This window comes from Mirounga angustirostris, unplaced genomic scaffold (genome assembly GCF_029215605.1).
Source record: "Mirounga angustirostris isolate CCGP_5_RB_7025 unplaced genomic scaffold, mMirAng1.0.hap1 SCAF_6, whole genome shotgun sequence".
Classification (NCBI taxonomy): domain Eukaryota; kingdom Metazoa; phylum Chordata; class Mammalia; order Carnivora; family Phocidae; genus Mirounga; species Mirounga angustirostris.
This window is the reverse complement of record NW_026991714.1, coordinates 130,234,207-130,252,102: the sequence shown is the minus strand read 5'-3', so window position 1 is coordinate 130,252,102 and position 17,896 is coordinate 130,234,207. Positions and strand designations below refer to the sequence as shown.

The 17,896-nt window shown below is 41.7% G+C and overlaps 1 protein-coding gene, 1 long non-coding RNA gene and 1 pseudogene across 2 annotated transcripts in view; 2 read left to right on the top strand and 1 right to left on the bottom strand.

Moving 5' to 3' along the window:
- CFAP43 (cilia and flagella associated protein 43) overlaps positions 1-17,896 on the top strand; it is a 115,198-nt gene that overhangs the window by 81,589 nt on the left and 15,713 nt on the right. The window contains exons 24-29 of the mRNA XM_045878775.2: positions 1,153-1,359; positions 3,213-3,302; positions 3,599-3,679; positions 4,298-4,423; positions 12,687-12,806; positions 15,632-15,739. Coding sequence (XP_045734731.1) covers positions 1,153-1,359; positions 3,213-3,302; positions 3,599-3,679; positions 4,298-4,423; positions 12,687-12,806; positions 15,632-15,739 — 732 coding nt within the window. The remainder of the gene's footprint in view (positions 1-1,152; positions 1,360-3,212; positions 3,303-3,598; positions 3,680-4,297; positions 4,424-12,686; positions 12,807-15,631; positions 15,740-17,896) is intronic.
- Positions 4,405-17,894, bottom strand: LOC135364797 (uncharacterized). Its single transcript, XR_010412563.1, has 3 exons — positions 17,514-17,894; positions 11,323-11,374; positions 4,405-4,808 (listed from the first exon to the last, which is right to left on the bottom strand). It is a non-coding gene; the product is annotated as an uncharacterized LOC135364797 (long non-coding RNA).
- LOC123847296 (U2 spliceosomal RNA) lies at positions 6,894-6,997 on the top strand (annotated as a pseudogene).

The window sequence follows — 17,896 nt, the reverse complement described above, 5'->3', positions numbered from 1 at the left end:
TGGGACTCAGGAATAAGGTGCAATATCCCACACACTCTAAGCTCCTACTCCTTACTCTCCACTGAACAAGTCAGTCTCAGAACACATCTGTATATGCCTACCAAAAGTTTTTGAAATTTCAGTGACAGACTGCACCAATGTGAATGCTTCAAAATTTAATGTTGGCCGTTCCTTTTCCTGAAAGTCCTCCCACCATATCTGCCATTTGAGTTCCAGCCTCCTACCATGATACTCTGCTCTCTCTTCCTATTTTTTTCTTTTCTTCTCCTCCTCCAACCCCTGAAATTCCTGTGCATTTATATCCAAAACTGTTTAGTTATCTCTTTTGTTGCTCAGCTTTTGCTGACCCATGCCCTCAGTGTCTCGCCTTTCTGCTGTCTTATTAAGGCATTGTCCTACAAGGTTAGTTTCAGCCCAAGAGAAATTCTGGTGTCATCTGTTAAGATCATCTTTCTACCTGCTTTAATGGTTTCATCTTCAGTAGGACAGATATACAGACTGAACTCTGACGGTAAAATAAGGCTACTTTAGTTGACCATCATTCCACTCACCAGCACAGGTGGGAACAATCCAATCGGACCCACGGCCACCTGGACAACTGGCTGATCCAGCTAGCCAACTTAGGTCCCCGTCCTACCTGAGAATGACCTGACCATATTGTGTGTGGTTGTGCTTTTCTGGAAATTCTCCAAACAACCTCTATAGGCCATCCTTTCCTTACCACATCTCCCCCAAACAAGGCTTCAAAGGAAAGACATTTCCCAATTTAAAGATCACATATCACTTTTTAAGTATTTTATTATGGATTTTTTTAGGACATATACAAAAATTGAGAGAATAGCCCAAAGAGTCTCCAAGTATCCATCATCTACTTCAGCATTTATCAACATACCTGCATACTGAGTTACGGTTTCCATTTCAGGAAGTAGATTGTGATATAACAGTTATGCCATTGCCTTAATCCTACCCATGATAGGATGCCACTGTGGATTACTGAACCAAGAAATGACTTAATATAAACTGTATTTTAGAAAGATTAACTTCCTGATAATTTATAAAGTGATTTTGGAAGGAAAGTAAAACCGTGAGACCATGTTACTAGTAATGATCTATAACATGTGATGTGTTCTCAGTATTACATTGATATTTCAGGATGTCATTTACAAGGTAAAAACTGCTTTCAACAATGAGTTTGATGCTGCATATAAACAAAAAGAGTTTGAGGTTGCACGTGTGAAGGAAAGAAATGTAAGAATTAAAGAAATTATATTAGATTTGGACTTGGAAGAAGTGGTCTGGCAACCAGAATTTGATGATTGTGAGAAGCCAGAGAGAACTCTCGTTGTGGAAAACAAAGAGGTACTGGCTAGCTGTGTTATCCCGTCCCTTTTCTCTCAGGACATTTTCCCACATTCTTACTTATTCATCTCCCTGTGTGCAGTGCAGTACTGGAAGTGACTGTATCAGGTGGTATTCTTGGTCACAAGAAACAAAAATAGTTGACATTGCCTCAGCAATGATGAGAATTTCTTTTGGAATCCTATGGAATCTAGGGAAGATTTGGATGTCAAGCCTAGAAGGAAGCAGGGACCAAAGACTGAAATCTCATGGGGAATCAAGAAGTCCACTTTCTTAATCTCTTAGCTCACCTCTGTCTGCATTTCACCTTCCTCTAGCAGTTTCTACTTTATTTCTCCTCACTCAAGCAGACAGCTGGTCCAAACTAGAACCACTTAGTCCTAATTCCACATTTGACTAGAAAGAGTTTCATTGACCCAGCTTGGGTCCAGTGCCTGTATCAAAGAAGTTGGGATCACATTGTGAAAGAGAGCCTGATGAAGTTCCAGTAATTATCTGGGTCACTAAGGCAGGATGGATCCCAGAGAAAGGGGGCTCAGTGGTCAGCCTTTTTTTTTTTTTTTAAGAGAGAGTGTGAGGCAAAGGGGTGGGGGGCCGTGCAGAGGGAGAGGGAGAGGGAGAGAGAGAATCTTAAGCAGGCTCCACGACCAGTCCAGGGACCAACATAGGGCTCGATCTCACCACCCTGAGATCATGACCAGAGCAGAAATCAAGAGTCGGATGCTTAACCGACTGAACCACCCAGGCACCCCACTGGTTAGCCTTCTTAAAGGGTGTTTGGCCAGAGGTGGTTACAAGTAAATGCCTAAAGAAAATAATTAAAATATAACCAAATTTAAAATACTAAAAAAAAAAAAAAAAAAATCCTTGCTCATATGAAACCAGCTTGATTGCTTTGGGATAAAAAGTAATAGTGTTACTTAGAAATAACAGCAAACACTTATATAGTCCCTATTAAAAGCCAGGTACTGTTCTAAGTGCCCTAGATAGATGGAAACTAATTTATCATTATAAGACCTTACAAGGTAGGTACTAATATTACCTCTATTTTACAGATAAGGGAAGTAAGGCACAGAGAGGTTAAGTAGCTTGACCACCGTTAGAAAGCTAGTAAGTGACAGATTTGGGGTCTGAACGCAAACCCTTATCCTTCAGAGTACATCTTCATCTCTACAGTCTAGTTTAAGGAAATTATTTCTTCCAGAACCGGTCTCCTGCCATGTAACCTAAGTCTCTGGAGCACTGTGATAGCAAGGACCTCTCTCTGCGGCTCTCACCAAGATCCTGCTGGGGGCAGTCTTTGTATGTGCATAATTAACCTCACCACACTTGCTTCTTCTCTAATCCCTTCTACATCAGGAGAGTGATCTTGTTACAAGCCAAACTTATTATGTCTTTCCCTTGCTTAAAACCCTGCAGTGACTGCTCATTTCACCTCAGATAACAAGCCCCTTTGTGACTGCCTACCTTGCTCTGGGCCAGCCACACTCTCGTTCCCACAATTCCTTGAATGCTCCAAGCTATTGACCTCGCAGGACCCCCATCCTACAGGATTTGGCTTAGATGACATTCCTTTGAACCCCTTTCCTGTCCCTCTAGTCTAAATCAGATCCCTGTTATAATCTCTTTAGTGATGGAGAAGAGCTTTGAGAGCTAATAGAGAAGTAACGATCAATTTTCCCAACGCTCTCATTCTAGATCTCATCTTTGTCCCAAGATAGGAAATTGATTGTGAAATCTGGATGGTTCCTTTATCCTCTCGATACCTTCTAACCTTCTCCCTGCTGTGTGAAAGGAAGGTTTGGTTTAAATTGTGTAAGAAGAACAGCATTAAACTACATTTTCTCTTTCAGATTACAGCTCAGAAAATGCTTAATCCATGGCTGAAAGCCAAAGCAGAATTGACCGCAAACCGTGAAATGGAGCGATGGCTTCTGACACGGGTATGCAGTTTTGCTCAAACGTACCTAAGACCCTCTTTCCTTTAGGTATATTTGTTCCTAATTTGATTGAATTGTCTTGTACTTTACTCCACTATAGAAACACATCACGGCATTTGTCATGGTCAGAGATCCCTGGAATCTCAGGGGCCTCCTTCTCCTCTTCCCTTCATGCCACTCGCCACCCTCCCCCATTCTAAATGCAGTCATTCTAACATTGGGTGGGAGGCTGCCTCTGGTTCTACCAGAGGGCCAGGTCTCTGTCTTAGCTACCCTCCCTGACCCTGGCTCTTTTCCAGGGCCCCGACACAAGGCACCGAGCCCTGATGGACATGATGGGAGGAGTTCTGGAAGTCAAGAAGGAAGATATTTTGAGAATGGTGAGATTTCTGGACATTCTATGGAAGATGGAATGGGGTAGAGAGAGCTACTCAAATTTGATTGTTTTTGTCTATATTGACCCGAATTTTAGAAATTCTACAGCAACAAATATACAACCTCCCAGTACCTCATAAATATACCACATTAGGCAAATAAGAAATTTGAAACTGCGGACTTGCCTCCCTATCTTACATAAAGCAAACAAAAGAACAAAACAAGCAAACTGGTTTTGGTCTGGATAGAAAGCAATGATAATGTTGCATCTGTAATTCTCTGGATATAACATGAAACATTCCCTTTGATACGTGCCTTAGGTGTCCCTGGAGCCCAGGTGTAGTTCTAACTATGAAGATATCAACATACATCTCTGACCCTGTCACCTAAGAGTTTCTATATGTCCCAAATTGCCCACTCTCGCTTATGTTCACAGAAAAGCAGTTGTAACTTTTTTCATGTACTTTCTTCAAAGTGTCAGGCCATTGTCTTGCCAATGTGAAGACCTATATCCCTTGAAAGGGCTTTTTTTTTTTTTTTAACTGTAATGATAACTCTGACCTTTTACTGTACTGCTATATTTATGTTTGAGCCATGGTATATGCTTTCCTTTTTATCTTCAGGTGATTCCTCAACCTGCTTTCATGGTAAAACCTGATGCTCTATGGTCTGAAGAGGAGAGGAAACAAGTCAAAGACTATGAGAAGAAAGTCAAAGAGTTAAATGAAGAAAGAGATAAGTATAGAAAGGTCAGAAGAGCAAAGAATTAATATACCCTACCATGGTTTTGTTCCAGTATGTTTTCAAATTAAGTGTTCTTTATTCCCTCAGTGTTGTTAGTAGCTTAAGGATACTGTTTCAGCTTAAATTCTCAAGAGAATTTGGGGAAGTGGGTAGAGATAAGTTTGAAGAGTTAACACAATTTAAAACAAAAAGAGTGTGTTGCAATTTTTTTTTAAGTTCTTGTTGATTTCAACATTTCCCAGATCGTTACAGTTCATTTGGTCCTCCATTCTTCAAATGTTTAATGAACATCTATGAGAGTATGTTCTAGGCACTGCTCTGTATCTTCCACATCTGTTTGAGTTCAGTCATAACTCTTGCTTGATTTCCTCTCAATCTCAAGAAAAGGACCTGACAGAAGAATGACACAATCAGCAGCACATACTTCACAGCTGTAACTTGAGATATTTGCAAAGCAGTTCTCCCACTGATACCTCCTTGCATCTCAAAGAAACATTCCCACATTAAAATTGCTTACAGTTCACAGACCTGTGCCCCTGAAACAAATAATACATTATATGTTAATTTAAAAAAAAGAAAAAAGAAAAATGCTTACAAATATAATAGAGATATAAAAACGGATGGTGTACAACCAAATAAAAAGTATCTATTCCAGGGGCGCCTGGGTGGCTCAGTCGGTTAAGTGGCTACCTTCAGCTCAGGTCATGATCTTGGGATCCTGGGATCGAGCCCCATGTCCGGCTCCCTGCTCGGCAGAGAGCCTGCTTCTCCCTCTCCCTCTGCCTGCCACTCTGCCTACTTGTGCTCTCTACCTATCTGTCGAATAAATAAATAAAATCTTTAAAAAAAAGCATTCCGCTATGAAGAAGGTAAAATCATGGCATTATTTGAGGCAGGGCAGTTTGTCAGCTTTATAGTGGCTGTATCTCATGAGCAACTTCTTTAGATCTATTGATAACCTGTTCCCATTTTTATTCACTGCAGTCCTCTAACAGTGCCCTCACATTTCATCCTAAGATAGTATTTCCCAAAAAGCCAAAATGAGCAGTCTTGAATGCAGTGAAAATTTCAAGCAGTTAAGGAGTATAGATGCCTAAGGTGGTAGCATTTATTCCATGATCTCATATTGTGAAATAGTCTGCTGCTGACACTCTCACCTCCCTGCTCCTTGGTCAAATTCAGTGGGTAAAAGCCAGCCATGGCTAAAGCCAGTACTCAGCCTTCTCTGCACCTGCACCACGCATCACGATGTGGGTAAAGAAAAAAATACTAACTGATTTCCCTCCAATGACCTTAATCTTTACTGGGTCTTCAGAGCTGTTTGGTGATGCTATTCCATTTCCCCACCCCTAGCTGACTCCATACCACCTGAGGGATCTTGTCAAGAATATTTGACTTGATTCTATCATTTTGAGGAAATGGAAGGATCCTGAGATTTCTAACAAGCAGCCTGGTGGTGTGGCTTGCTGCTGGTCAGAGGAGAACACTTTAAGTAGCAAGATCCTCGAGAAACATGTCCCACATTCTCCTCTGTCTCCAAACTTCCAACACCTGACCCCCTTGGCTCACTCACCTCATATTCTATTTCACTGGGAGGGGAGAAGCAACTAGAAGAGATTTTCCTTACTCTTCTACTCCCACATCTACCTCCCACCTGCACAGAATCCATAGACTCTCCCTTTCTGTTTCTTAGGGATGAAATGACCTTGCACCTGCCCAAGCCTGGTCCTCCACTTGTGCACCTGATCCCATCCCATCTTACCATTCGGGCAATTTGCCCCTTTTTCCTCCATCAATTTTTCCCTCCAGCATAGACATATGTTCTAATCTTATACATTGGATACATCTCTCATTGTATAGAAAAGAGAATGAGAAAGAAAAAGAGACTCCCTTGAAGAGGATTCTGGAATTCTTTCTACTATCCTTATGACTTTTGAGTTAGTCTGAATTTATTTCAAAGTAAGTTAAAAGGGAAAAAAAAGTCCCTGGACCCAACTTTCCTCTCAATCCACTGCCCAGTATCTCCTCAGAAAACCCCTGGAAAAATCTGTCTTCACTGTCTCCAATTTCTCTTTTCTCAGTCTATTGGAAAAACCTTTATATTATGGAAAATGTCAAACATATAAAAACGTAGAGAGAATAGTATAATGACCCCCTCATCCAGCTTCAACAATTATCCAAGTCATGGCAAATCTTATGTCATTGTATATCTCTGCCAATTTTCCCAATATGAGATTATTTTTTTGCCAATTTTTATTTTAGAATTATTCAAATGTACAGATATGTTGCGTGAGAAGTACAATCTATGTACCATATACCTATGTCGTAGTGCATCCATATTCTGTAAATCTAGTATACCTACACCATATACCTTAACCCACCAGCTTTTAATATTGCCACATTTTTTTGCATTTTGTATTTTTCTCCTGACTTGTATGTATATAACATATATATATGACATCAAAACTCCATATTATTACCTCCAATTCCAGTTTTGGCTAAGATCAAGTGTAGTGTCTGTTCTTATCAGTTTAATATCTGATATGTCATTTATCCAATTCCAATTCAACATACCCTAAGGTTCTTCTCCCTTTCCCTAATTTAGCATGTAGATCTCCTTTCTCAGTGCAAGCTCTAGTTCCCCAAATATATTTATTCATTTGCTCAGTCCTACAATATACGTATAATGTCTCTACCAAAAGCAAAACTTCTTGGTAGGTTTTAAGATTTCCTTGCACCTCTTTTTGTTCTCAGGATATATCTCATGGAGGGCAGACCACCTGCACATTATATTCAGAATTTATTTGGACTAATCCTTTTTTCCCCTTCTGTGCGGATAACATTATCAACTTGATATGAAGTTCTTCATGCAGCGCTGTTCTTATTTCAGGGGGAAGAGACCACCAGTGCGTCTTCTGATTTCATGATTTTCTTTTGTTTCTGCAGGACCCTTAATCTTCACTTCTTCCTTTCTTCTTTCCTTTCACCCAAGTCTCCAAGAGGCCCCTCCCTCTTCCACACTGCCTCACTCTCCCCAGAAGCAGCACTGCCTGAGACTGCACCTCCAGTCCCTTCGTTATGATTTTCCAGGAGCTTCTTTTTGGGCACCACAACAACTCCCACCCTACTCCAAACACCAGCTTCTCTTACCCGATTTATGGCATTAGTTTCTCTGCCCTCCTGGTCCCCTGATCTGTACCCCTCCCATTTTACCTCCCACCACTCTCCCGGAAACTCCTTGGTGTTCCTCAAAGATACCCAGCACATTCTTGACGCCAGGACCCACAGCTCATTCTTGCCATGGGCCCTTGACATGCTGTGGCTGTTACCTGGGGTACTCTTACCCCATTTAGCCATACGGCTTGCTGCCTCACCTCTTTTGGATCTCTACTCAGTTGTCATCTCATCTTCCTACATAGCAGGGCAAACTCCCTCCCCACCAGCCCCGCTCTACTCCACCACCACCCCCACCCCCACCCCGGCTTTGTTGTTCTCCAGAGTGCTCATCCCCACCTGGCCTACATCATCCGTACTTGTTTACACGTTACCTGAATCCTCTACTAGAATGTAACATGAGGGAAGAGAATTGGTCTGTTTTGTTCATTACTATATTCCAAATTTTGAGAACTGTGCTTGACGCATAATAAGCACTCAGTAAATATTTCCTGAATGAATAGATAAATTTATTTACAGCTATTATGTGCCAGGCACTCTCCTAGGGCCTGGTGATTTGCAGATGAAAGGCTACCACCTTCACCCTTAAGAACCTAGTCTGGTCCAGATGTTGGCGGGGATGCGGAGAAAGGGGAACCCTCCTACACTGTTGGTGGGAATGCAAGCTGGTGCAGCCACTCTGGAAAACTGTATGGAGATTCCTCAAAAAGTTGAAAATAGAGCTACCATATGATCCAGCCATTGCACTACTGGGTATTTACCCCAAAGATACAAAAGTAGGGATCCGAAGGGGTACGTGCACCCCGATGTTTATAGCAGCAATGTCCACAATAGCCAAACTGTGGAAAGAGCCAGGATGTCCATCGACAGATGAATGGATAAAGAAGATGTGGTATATATATACAATGGAATATTATGCAGCCATCAAAAGGAATGAGATCTTGCCATTTGCAACGACGTGGATGGAACTGGAGGGTATTATGTTGAGTGAAATAAGTCAAAAAGAGAAAAACATGTATCATATGATCTCACTGATATGAGGAATTCTTAATCGCAGGAATCAAACTGAGGGTTGTTGGAGTGGGGGGTGGGGTGGGAGGGATGGGGTGACTGGGTGATAGACACTGGGGAGGGTATGCGCTCTGGTAAGCGCTGTGAATTGTGCAAGACTGTTGAATCTCAGATCTGTACCTCTGAAACAAATAATGCAATATATGTTAAGAAAAAAAAAAGAAGAAGAAGAACGTAGCGGGAGGGGAAGAATGAAGCGGGGGAAATCAGAGGGGTAGACGAACCATGAGAGACGATGGACTCTGAAAAACAAACAGGGTTCTAGAGGGGAGGGGGGTGGGAGGATGGGTTAGCCTGGTGGTGGGTATTGAGGAGGGCACATTCTGCATGGAGCACTGGGTGTTGTGCACAAACAATGAATCATGGAACACTTCATCTAAAACTAATGATGTAATGTATGGGGATTAACATAAGAATAAAAAAAATAGAAAAATAAAATAGAAAAAAAAAAAAAAAGAGAGCCTAGTCTGGTCAACTACAGCAATACCTTCTTAAATTGCAGGCCATGTTTTTGTCCAGGGCTGGGAGAAATTCTTGGTCTGATGGATTCTGCATTGTTCATCCTTACCCTCCTATTTAGTCTCCCACCTTTCATCTCCCCTGCTTCTCATTTTGCAGCATCTGATACAGTTTTGGTTAAAATTAGATTTTCCCAGGAATGTTTGAGGAAAAGTGACACCCAATTCTTTAACAAATATTCCTTTGATTCTCACTCTGGCTGGTCACTGTGTCGGGTCCCAAGAGACACTTGCTGAATAGACAGACACAGCTCTGGCCCCTCCCGGTGTTCACTGCCTTGGGGGGTGGGCAGTTACACATTAACTGAACATTCACAGAATAGTTATTTAACTGCAGTGTGATGAATCAGGATGGACAAGTTCAGGTGCCACCTATGACAGTAAACACAGAGGCACTGATGTAGATTGAGGCCACTGGTATTCACTAGGTCCCCTTTTCAGGCTGGCGTGCCCATCCCCTTACGTCTGTGCATGTTGCAGCTAAAGGCTCATACCTGAGACCTCTGGTGCCTTGGCTTATCAAGGGGGCATCCTTGTTATAGCATACAAGGCTATATCACTGCCCCTATCCAGAAAAGCCTATGACTGACTGATGAGATGGGGATACAAAAGTCCCGCCCAGTTGGCCCAAATTGGGACAGCTCAGCAGAGCCTCTCTATTACCCTTGTACCCCTGGGAATCAGGCGAAGGCTGGGCCACCTAAGAGCACATTGTTGCTCAGCTCCTGCCCCTTCCCTGCCTGCTTCCCTTCCCCATTTTACAGGTGTCTCTGAAAAAGCACTCCCTCCAAAAATTGCATACACTGGAATCCTGTTCCAGGCTTTGCTTCTAAGACTCAAGGTAGTGCCTAAGACAGGACCCAAGGTAGGCTTACTTGAGAAAGTGGCTTTTATGCTCAAGTTGGAAGAATGAGCAAAATGACAGGTTGAAGAGCAAGGAATGGAGATCAGACAGATGGAAAAGCGCATGAGAAGGGCCTGCAGTGAGAAGAATGTGGGACATTTGAAGTACAGAGCAAAAGGCCGTTCTAACACTAAAAGAGTTCCTTTCAGACTGGAGAGAAGGGTGGGCTTCAGACCCTTGGACAATCTGGTCCCAGCAGGCTGAGCCTTTGGTCATTTGCCATGTGATGGTGCTTCCATTGTCCAGGAACACATGGCTTTGATACACAACTACTGGGCCCACAGTCCATGGGATTTTTTCCATTTCTATGAGATTGTGTCATAAACTATGGCAAGCAAACTGACCCTGAAGTGTGCTTTTCCTGTATTTGTTCTATTTTAGTATTTCGTCATTGCTTAATTAGCTTTATTTGGGTGGTGTTTCTCCTTGTGTCAAGTGCCTCTACATTTTGCTAAACTCTCTCCATCACCTTCCTAGAATTAGTCTCTCTCTTCATTAAACCAGCATAGACAGAACTTGGCTTTTTCTTTAACTTAAGAGAGAGAGAGAGAGCACACACGCATGCATGCACGCACTCCTGTGCAAGAGGGGTGGGGGAGGGGCAAAGGGAAAAGGAGAGAGAGAATCTTAAGCAGGCTCCAAAGCCAGCACGGAGCCTGATGCAGGGCTGTCTCATGCCCTGAGATCATGACCTGAGCCAAAATCAAGAGCTGGACACTTTAATGATGTACAGATGTTGTCTAATTGGACAAAACAATAAAAATAAATAAATAGAAATAAATTTTTTTAAAAAGGAGCTGGACACTTAACCAACTGAGCCACCCAGGTACCCCAGAACTTAGCTTTTTAAAGTAAATTTAAAATAATAATTCTATCATTACCATCACCATAATAATTTATTCAAGTAAGGATTATCAATGGGTGCTAAAACTGGTGGATAAAAGTTTGATGAGGAACAAGATTTTTACATGGTTTCTAAGTATCTTCCCACAAATTAATTACAAATGGAAAAACAGTAACTGTACAATAGAGAAACTGGCAGACACTACTTAACCAAGTGATCACAGTTAACATCATCAATGATGAAACAAACCCACATCATGTCTCCTCATATGGTACACTGAGAAGGGTACAACATGATTCATGTGGTGTTCCTGTTAGTAACGTACCACCTGGTTTAAGCATGAGAAAACATCAGACAGAGCTAAACTCAGTGACAGTCTACAAAATGACTCACCTGTATTTGAGGGTCTGCAGCTTGTTCTCAAATGATCAAGAAAAAGATAGTGCTAGGGAGAGAGAAAGAGAAGAGATTGAGCAAGTGATAAATCAAATGGGGCAGAATATTAGCAATTGATTAATACGATAAAAAGTATATGGGAATTCTGGGGTGCCTGGGTGGCTCCATCATTAAGCGTCTGCCTTCGGCTCAGGTCGTGATCCCAGGGTCCTGGGATCGAGCCCCGCATCGGGCTCCCTGCCCCATGGGAAGCCTGCTCCTCCCTCCCCCACTCCCCTTGCTGTGTTCCCTCTCTCGCTGTGTCTCTCTTTGTCAAATAAATAAATAAAATCTTTAAAAAAAAAAAAAGTATATGGGAATTCTTTGTACTACTATTCTTATAACTTTTCTGTAAATTTAAAGTTAAATCAAAATCTTAAAGTTACAAAAACTTTTAAAGATAAAAATTATTTGTAATAGTATGTCTAGGATTGATCTGCTGACATTTCTTTAAAAATAAAAATTTATAGGGGCTCCGGCTCAGTCAGTTAAACATGCGACTCTTGGTTTCGGCTCAGGTCATGATCTCATAGGTTGTGAGATTGAGCCCCGCATCAGGCCCTGTGAACAGCAAGGGGTCTGCTTGAAATTCTCTCCCTCTGCCTTTCCCCACTCATGTGCATGGTTGTGTGCACGCACCTCTCTCTCTCAAATGAATCTTTTAAAAAATAAATATAAATTCATAGCTTTCTACTTACCTACTGTGTGTTTAGCTCTAAGTCCTTGTAGAATTTTAAAAAGTAGGGGGAGAGAGGGTAGGTGGGACTTTTTCCCCCTGATGTAGATGTTTTGGAGAGACAACAATTACAGAAAACAAAAGAAAGTATAACTATATATGTTATATCTCCATCTGTCTATATCTGTATTTCTATCTACCTCTATATCTATATACTCAGTCTTTATTTCCTTAAAATCTAAAAAATTCCATGAAGATATATCATGGCTTTTAAAAAAAAATCAAGATCTTTTAGGACCAGATTATATACCTGGAAATTTCTGTCTTACAGAGAGAGGGTCAGAATTTCCCAGAAAGATTTGCTGAGATTTGTTTTACTAGGCCTATCTCTGCCTGCACCATTAGCCATGATCAGTTATTTCCTCTTTTTTCCCCAGTGTAATCTTTTTAAAGCAAAAATCTCAGACTCACAATATATTAAACAGATCCAGGTGGAACATCTCTGGTTGAAGAGGGTGGAGGGCCCAGGACACTTCACAAGGCCTGTCCTCCCCCTGCACCCCCCCCTTGCAGCACAATGTGAACACCCCTTCCTTGCAGCATTTGATGTTCCTAGATGTTAACTTTGTTATCGACTTCCTTCCAGTCATTAGAAGCAGAAATGAAGAAACTTCAAAACTCCATTCAAGAAAGCACACAGAATTTTGATGAACATTTGAAAAGACTCTTTGAAAGGAGAGTGAAGGCAGAGATGGTTGTCAACCAGGTAAGTAGAAGCTTTACTTAAAAGGCCTTTTCTTTTTAAGGAGCCTCGGGGGCCTCTCTTTGTTCTTAGAAAAAAGACCAACACCCTTTCTGGCACCATGGTCCTGCTTGTCCTGGCCTGATTCCTGCTCCAGCCTCACCTCCGCCACCCTCCCCCTCACTGCCATGCTTCCTCCTGTGGTGCCTTGAGCTCACCTCGGTGCCCCTTCCTCCCAGCTCTGCCTCCTGGCCCCTATCTACTCAGCTACATATGTCAGGTTCCAGCTTACAAGCCAGTTCCTCAGACTAGGCTAGAGCCTCCTAGTATATGCTCTGTTCTTTTACTTTCTCAAACTTATTGCAACTGAATTTTAATTTATATGAAATTACTTTTTAATGCTCCCAAAACTATAAGTCTGTCTGATTCATCCCTGTATCTCCAGAAACTAGCAAAGGGCCGGGCTCATACTATGTGTTAAATGAATGAATAATCCACTTGCCCCAAAAGATCCGATGAAAAATCTGGCTTAATTTGACTCAGCAGTAAGAATATAAATGACGTGTACAGTAACTAGAAACAAGAAGACCAAGCAGTGGGGTGCCTGGGTGGCTCAGTTGGTTAAGCAACTGCCTTCGGCTCAGGTCATGATCCTGGAGTCCCTGGATCGAGTCCCGCATCGGGCTCCCTGCTCAGCAGGGAGTCTGCTTCTCCCTCTGACCCTCCTCCCTCTCATGCTCTCTGTCTCTCATTCTCTCTCTCTCAAATAAATAAATAAAATCTTTAAAAAAAAAAATACAAAATCTCAAAAATTTATATGTATCTTCCAAAGCAAGCGAGGTCAGCCAAAAAAGATGAGAGAAGATAAGGGAACCTCTAGGAGGTTGTCTCTATCCTCGGGGTCCCAACAGGAATGGTACACTGAAAGTGTTACATTTAAGAGGTTTAATGCAAGGACTCTTTACGGAGGTATAGTCAGGGTTAAGGGGAAACAGCGAGGAATGGTGAAAAACTAAGAGATTAGAAGTAGCAGGAAGGCAGTAACATCACTAGAGCTAAAGAGGCAAAGGAAGGGAGCTGCTACCAGGACCCAGCAAGACCTGTAGCCTTGAGAGAGAGACTGCTCTTTGGGAGTCTTGGCCATAGACAGAACATAACCACTGGCCCAGGAGGGAGGGAGTGTGTGTATGGTAGTTGGGTGGGGGGACAGTGGGAATAAATGCCCCAGCACTAGTCATAAGAGCCGCATTAATCATAATGCCCAAAAAGTGGAAACAATCCAAATGTCCAACAACTACATATGGATAAATAAAATATGGTTTATCCATATAATGGAATATTATTTGGCAATAGAAAGTTCTAATACATTGTACAACATGGATGAACCTTGACTTGTATGAAATTAATGAATTGTATGAAATATATCTTAATAAAGCTGTTATTTTAAAAAGATAAGCTCAGAACATCTTTTCATATAAGATAATGAGGAAACTGTCAAAGACTACCAGGTAATATCCAAAGGACTCAGGGGCCAAATTTAAAAGCTCCCCTAAAGGGAATAATTTAAGATTCAACAATGATAATCATTGCAATTAACTGAAACCCACCAAAGTTGTTTAAATTTGTGAATTTGTGATATTTTAAAAAGAAAAATGCCTATTGTTCACCTTCAAAGAATAACAACCAATTCGTTATGTAGAAACTGATAAAGAGAAAGCATTGAGTATTGATTCCACCTTCCTATATGAACTGTACCACTAGGTAACTACATTGCAGATAAGGAGAAGCATCTGTTTATAAAAGAATTTTCATTAATAAGTGAAAAAGGAACGATAGAAATAGACTATCACCATCTTGCAACTCCCCATAGATTAACGGGTTGGGGCATGGAGTGTCTACCATTACTAACATCACAAAAATGCAGATATCCTAATATTATGTGTGTCCTGATCAAAGAACATAGTATCACCTACGGTATTGCCAGAAGGATCAAACGTGTCTGATAAGGCCTCTGAGCAGCTGCCAGTTTTCAGGAAGTACATGACATGAAGGATACTGATGAACTCGCTGTAAGTATGCAGATAGCAAAACCCAGGCCAGGTAAAACTATAAGAAAATGTGAAGAAAGGAAAGGGGTGGAAGGGAAACTGTGGATTATAAGAGATTTTTAAAAGGTGACAATTTTTTTAAATGGACAGGTGATGCTATAGTGCCTAGAGAGATACAACTGGGTGATAAAACCATAAAGAAACACAAGAGAGTGATTACTCTGGATGTCAGGAAAGTAGTTATTACCAGGGTTGAGATTGTGAAGGGGACACATGGAAGGGGCTTCTGGGATGGGAAAGTTCTATTTCCTGAACCATGTGGTGATCCCAAGTGTGTTTTACCTTTATAACAACTCATTAAACTATACATGGTCTTGTGTATTTTTCTCTATATATGTTTTATCTTACAGTGAAAAGATGAAAAGGGGGGCACCTGGGTGGCTCAGATGGTTAAGCGTCTGCCTTCGGCTCAGGTCATGATCTCAGGGTCCTGGGATCGAGTCCCATGTTGGGCTCCCTGATCAGCAGGGAGCCTGCTTCTCCCTCTTCCTCTGCCTTTCCCCCTGCTCATGCTCTCTCTCTCTTTCTCTCTCTGTCTCAAATGAATAAATAAAAAATTATTTTAAAAAAAAAGAAAAAGAAAAGATGAAAAGGTAAAATAACTGAGTAGTTAGCACCACAGTCTATATTCCCTTTCTCTTATTTGTATGTCATAAACCTGCTTGATGAGTGTCAAGTCTATGACCCTTTCTCAAATAGATGTAGTGATCATTTCCCCAACCTTTTTAAATATTTCTACAGGAGGAATTGAAAATAAATAATCTTGTCTTTTCTCTACTGTTGGATGAAGAAATAAGCTCCAGAGAAGCATTCTTAAACAACTACCTTACAAGGAAGCAGGAGGAGAAAGTAAGGATGATATCTGATATCTTGAGTAAAAGGATTTTCTGACAGACATGCTCCTTGTTTAACAAGCTCTCAGGGGCATCTGGGTGGCTCAGTCGGTTAAGGATCTGCCTTCAGCTCAGGTCATGATCCCGGGGTCCTGGGATCGAGCCCCGTGTCAAGCCTCACATCGGGCCAAGCTCAGCACAGGGTCTGCTTGCCCCTCTCCCTTCCCCCCTCCCCCTGCTCATGCTCTCTCTCTCTCTCCTTTCACATTCCTCTCAGTTGTGTGTGTTCCTTGGCTCCCCGTCAGGGACTTGGCTCCAGGGTCAGGTTGAAAGCACCCGCTCTTATCTGTTAATGAAGTTATGGGATTCTGCATCTGCAATCATTTAGTCAAAAGAACCGTGTGACTTTCATATGACATACAGTTTATAAAATGAGACAATATAGCTTCATGGTTGAAAGGACCCACTTTTAACCACTGACTGGCTGTGACACTGTGGGACCTTGGACAAGACGTATAACTAGCCCTTCTCTGGGAATATTGTTCTCTCTGGATCATTTGGAACCCTAGATATTACTAAACATGTAAGTAATGTGGTAGCTTATAGAATGAAAACCTGTCATATCTGGAAAACTCTAATAAATAGTGTGAATAGATATGTTTCATTAAAGACACAATGAATGCAAAATGCTTGTCACAGAATAATTTTCAAAAGATGTCAGCTTTTATTAGTAGTATTAATAACATTTATGAATGAATGATTTAATATCATATATATATCATATATATGACATATGAACTTAGCTTTTGCTGAAAGTCCATTAAATAGCATATGCAAACACCTTCTGAATGCAGCCCTACTCATAACAACGCTGCAAGGTACTGGATTTCTTTCACAGGTGAGGAGACCATCTCAGAGAGACTAGTAAACATGCCTAAGTCACCCATTAGAAAGTAAAACAGCAGGAATTAGAACTGTGAAAATAAATGAAGACCATCCAAATGAGAATAAGCAGACTATTTATTCAGAACTTGATATAGTAAGAGATCAGCCACCATCACTTGTGTTTGGTGGACACTCAAAGGCAGGCAGGGGGATGGGAAAGCTTTATAATGGAAAGAAGAGAGGGCTTCAGGTGTACCCTGATTAGAAGTTGTTGGCATGGGGGAAGGGGGTGCCTGGGTGGCTCAGTCTGCCTTTGGCTCAGGTTGTGATCCCTGGATCCTGGAATCAAGCCCCATGGGGCTCCCTGCTCAGCGGGGAGTCTGCTTCTTCCCCTCCCTCTGCTTCCCCTGCCCTTCCCCCTCCCTCCCCCCCAACCCGACCGCCCTCCACTCATGCTCACTTGCTCTCTCTCTGAAATAAATAAATAAAATCTTAAAAAAAAAAAGTTGTTGGCATGGGGAAGCCAGGGGCAAGTTAATTAGAAGACAGGCAACCTATGTGATTAATTTGGGGAGCGTATTCAGCTTTCTCTGTTTGGTCCTAAACTGGAAATGGTGGCAAAAATTAGGAAAGGTGAAAGTTACTGATCAAATCATGACAGTCTGGGACTGATCGTTGCCGACGATATGGTTTTGTTTCCTGGCTAGTTGCTACAGGGGTTGTGGGTCAGAGTTCTATTTGTATATATGGTCTGGCATTGTCTGTTTATGTATTCAGTCTCTCAGAAGCCAAGCCCATGTGAATCCCAAGCTTGTGCAATTTCATCATCATCATACTTCCCTGTTCCACAGTCACTTACACACTCACACAGCTGACTGTACTTAGAAACAAGTGATTAGGGGTACCTGGGTAGCTCAGTCGTTAAGCGTCTGCCTTCAGCTCAGGTCACGATCCCAGGGTCCTGGGATCAAACCCCGTGTCGGGTTCTCTGCTCCACAGGGAGCCTGCTTCTCCCTCTCCCACTCCCCCTGCTTGTGTTCCCTCTCTCGATGTGTCTCTTTCTGTCAAATAAATAAATAAATAAAATCTTAAAAAAAAACAACAACAGGTGATTAGATGTTTTTTCTTTCAAAGTCTCCAACTGGTTTACTTTCTGCTATAAATGTTATCTCTAATGGATATTTCACTGATACATTTATCTTGTACTAGGAAATTTCTTATTTTTAGTATCCCCAATATATTTGTTTATCCTGAAAAAACTCAGTTTCAATTGCCTATTCTTGATGTT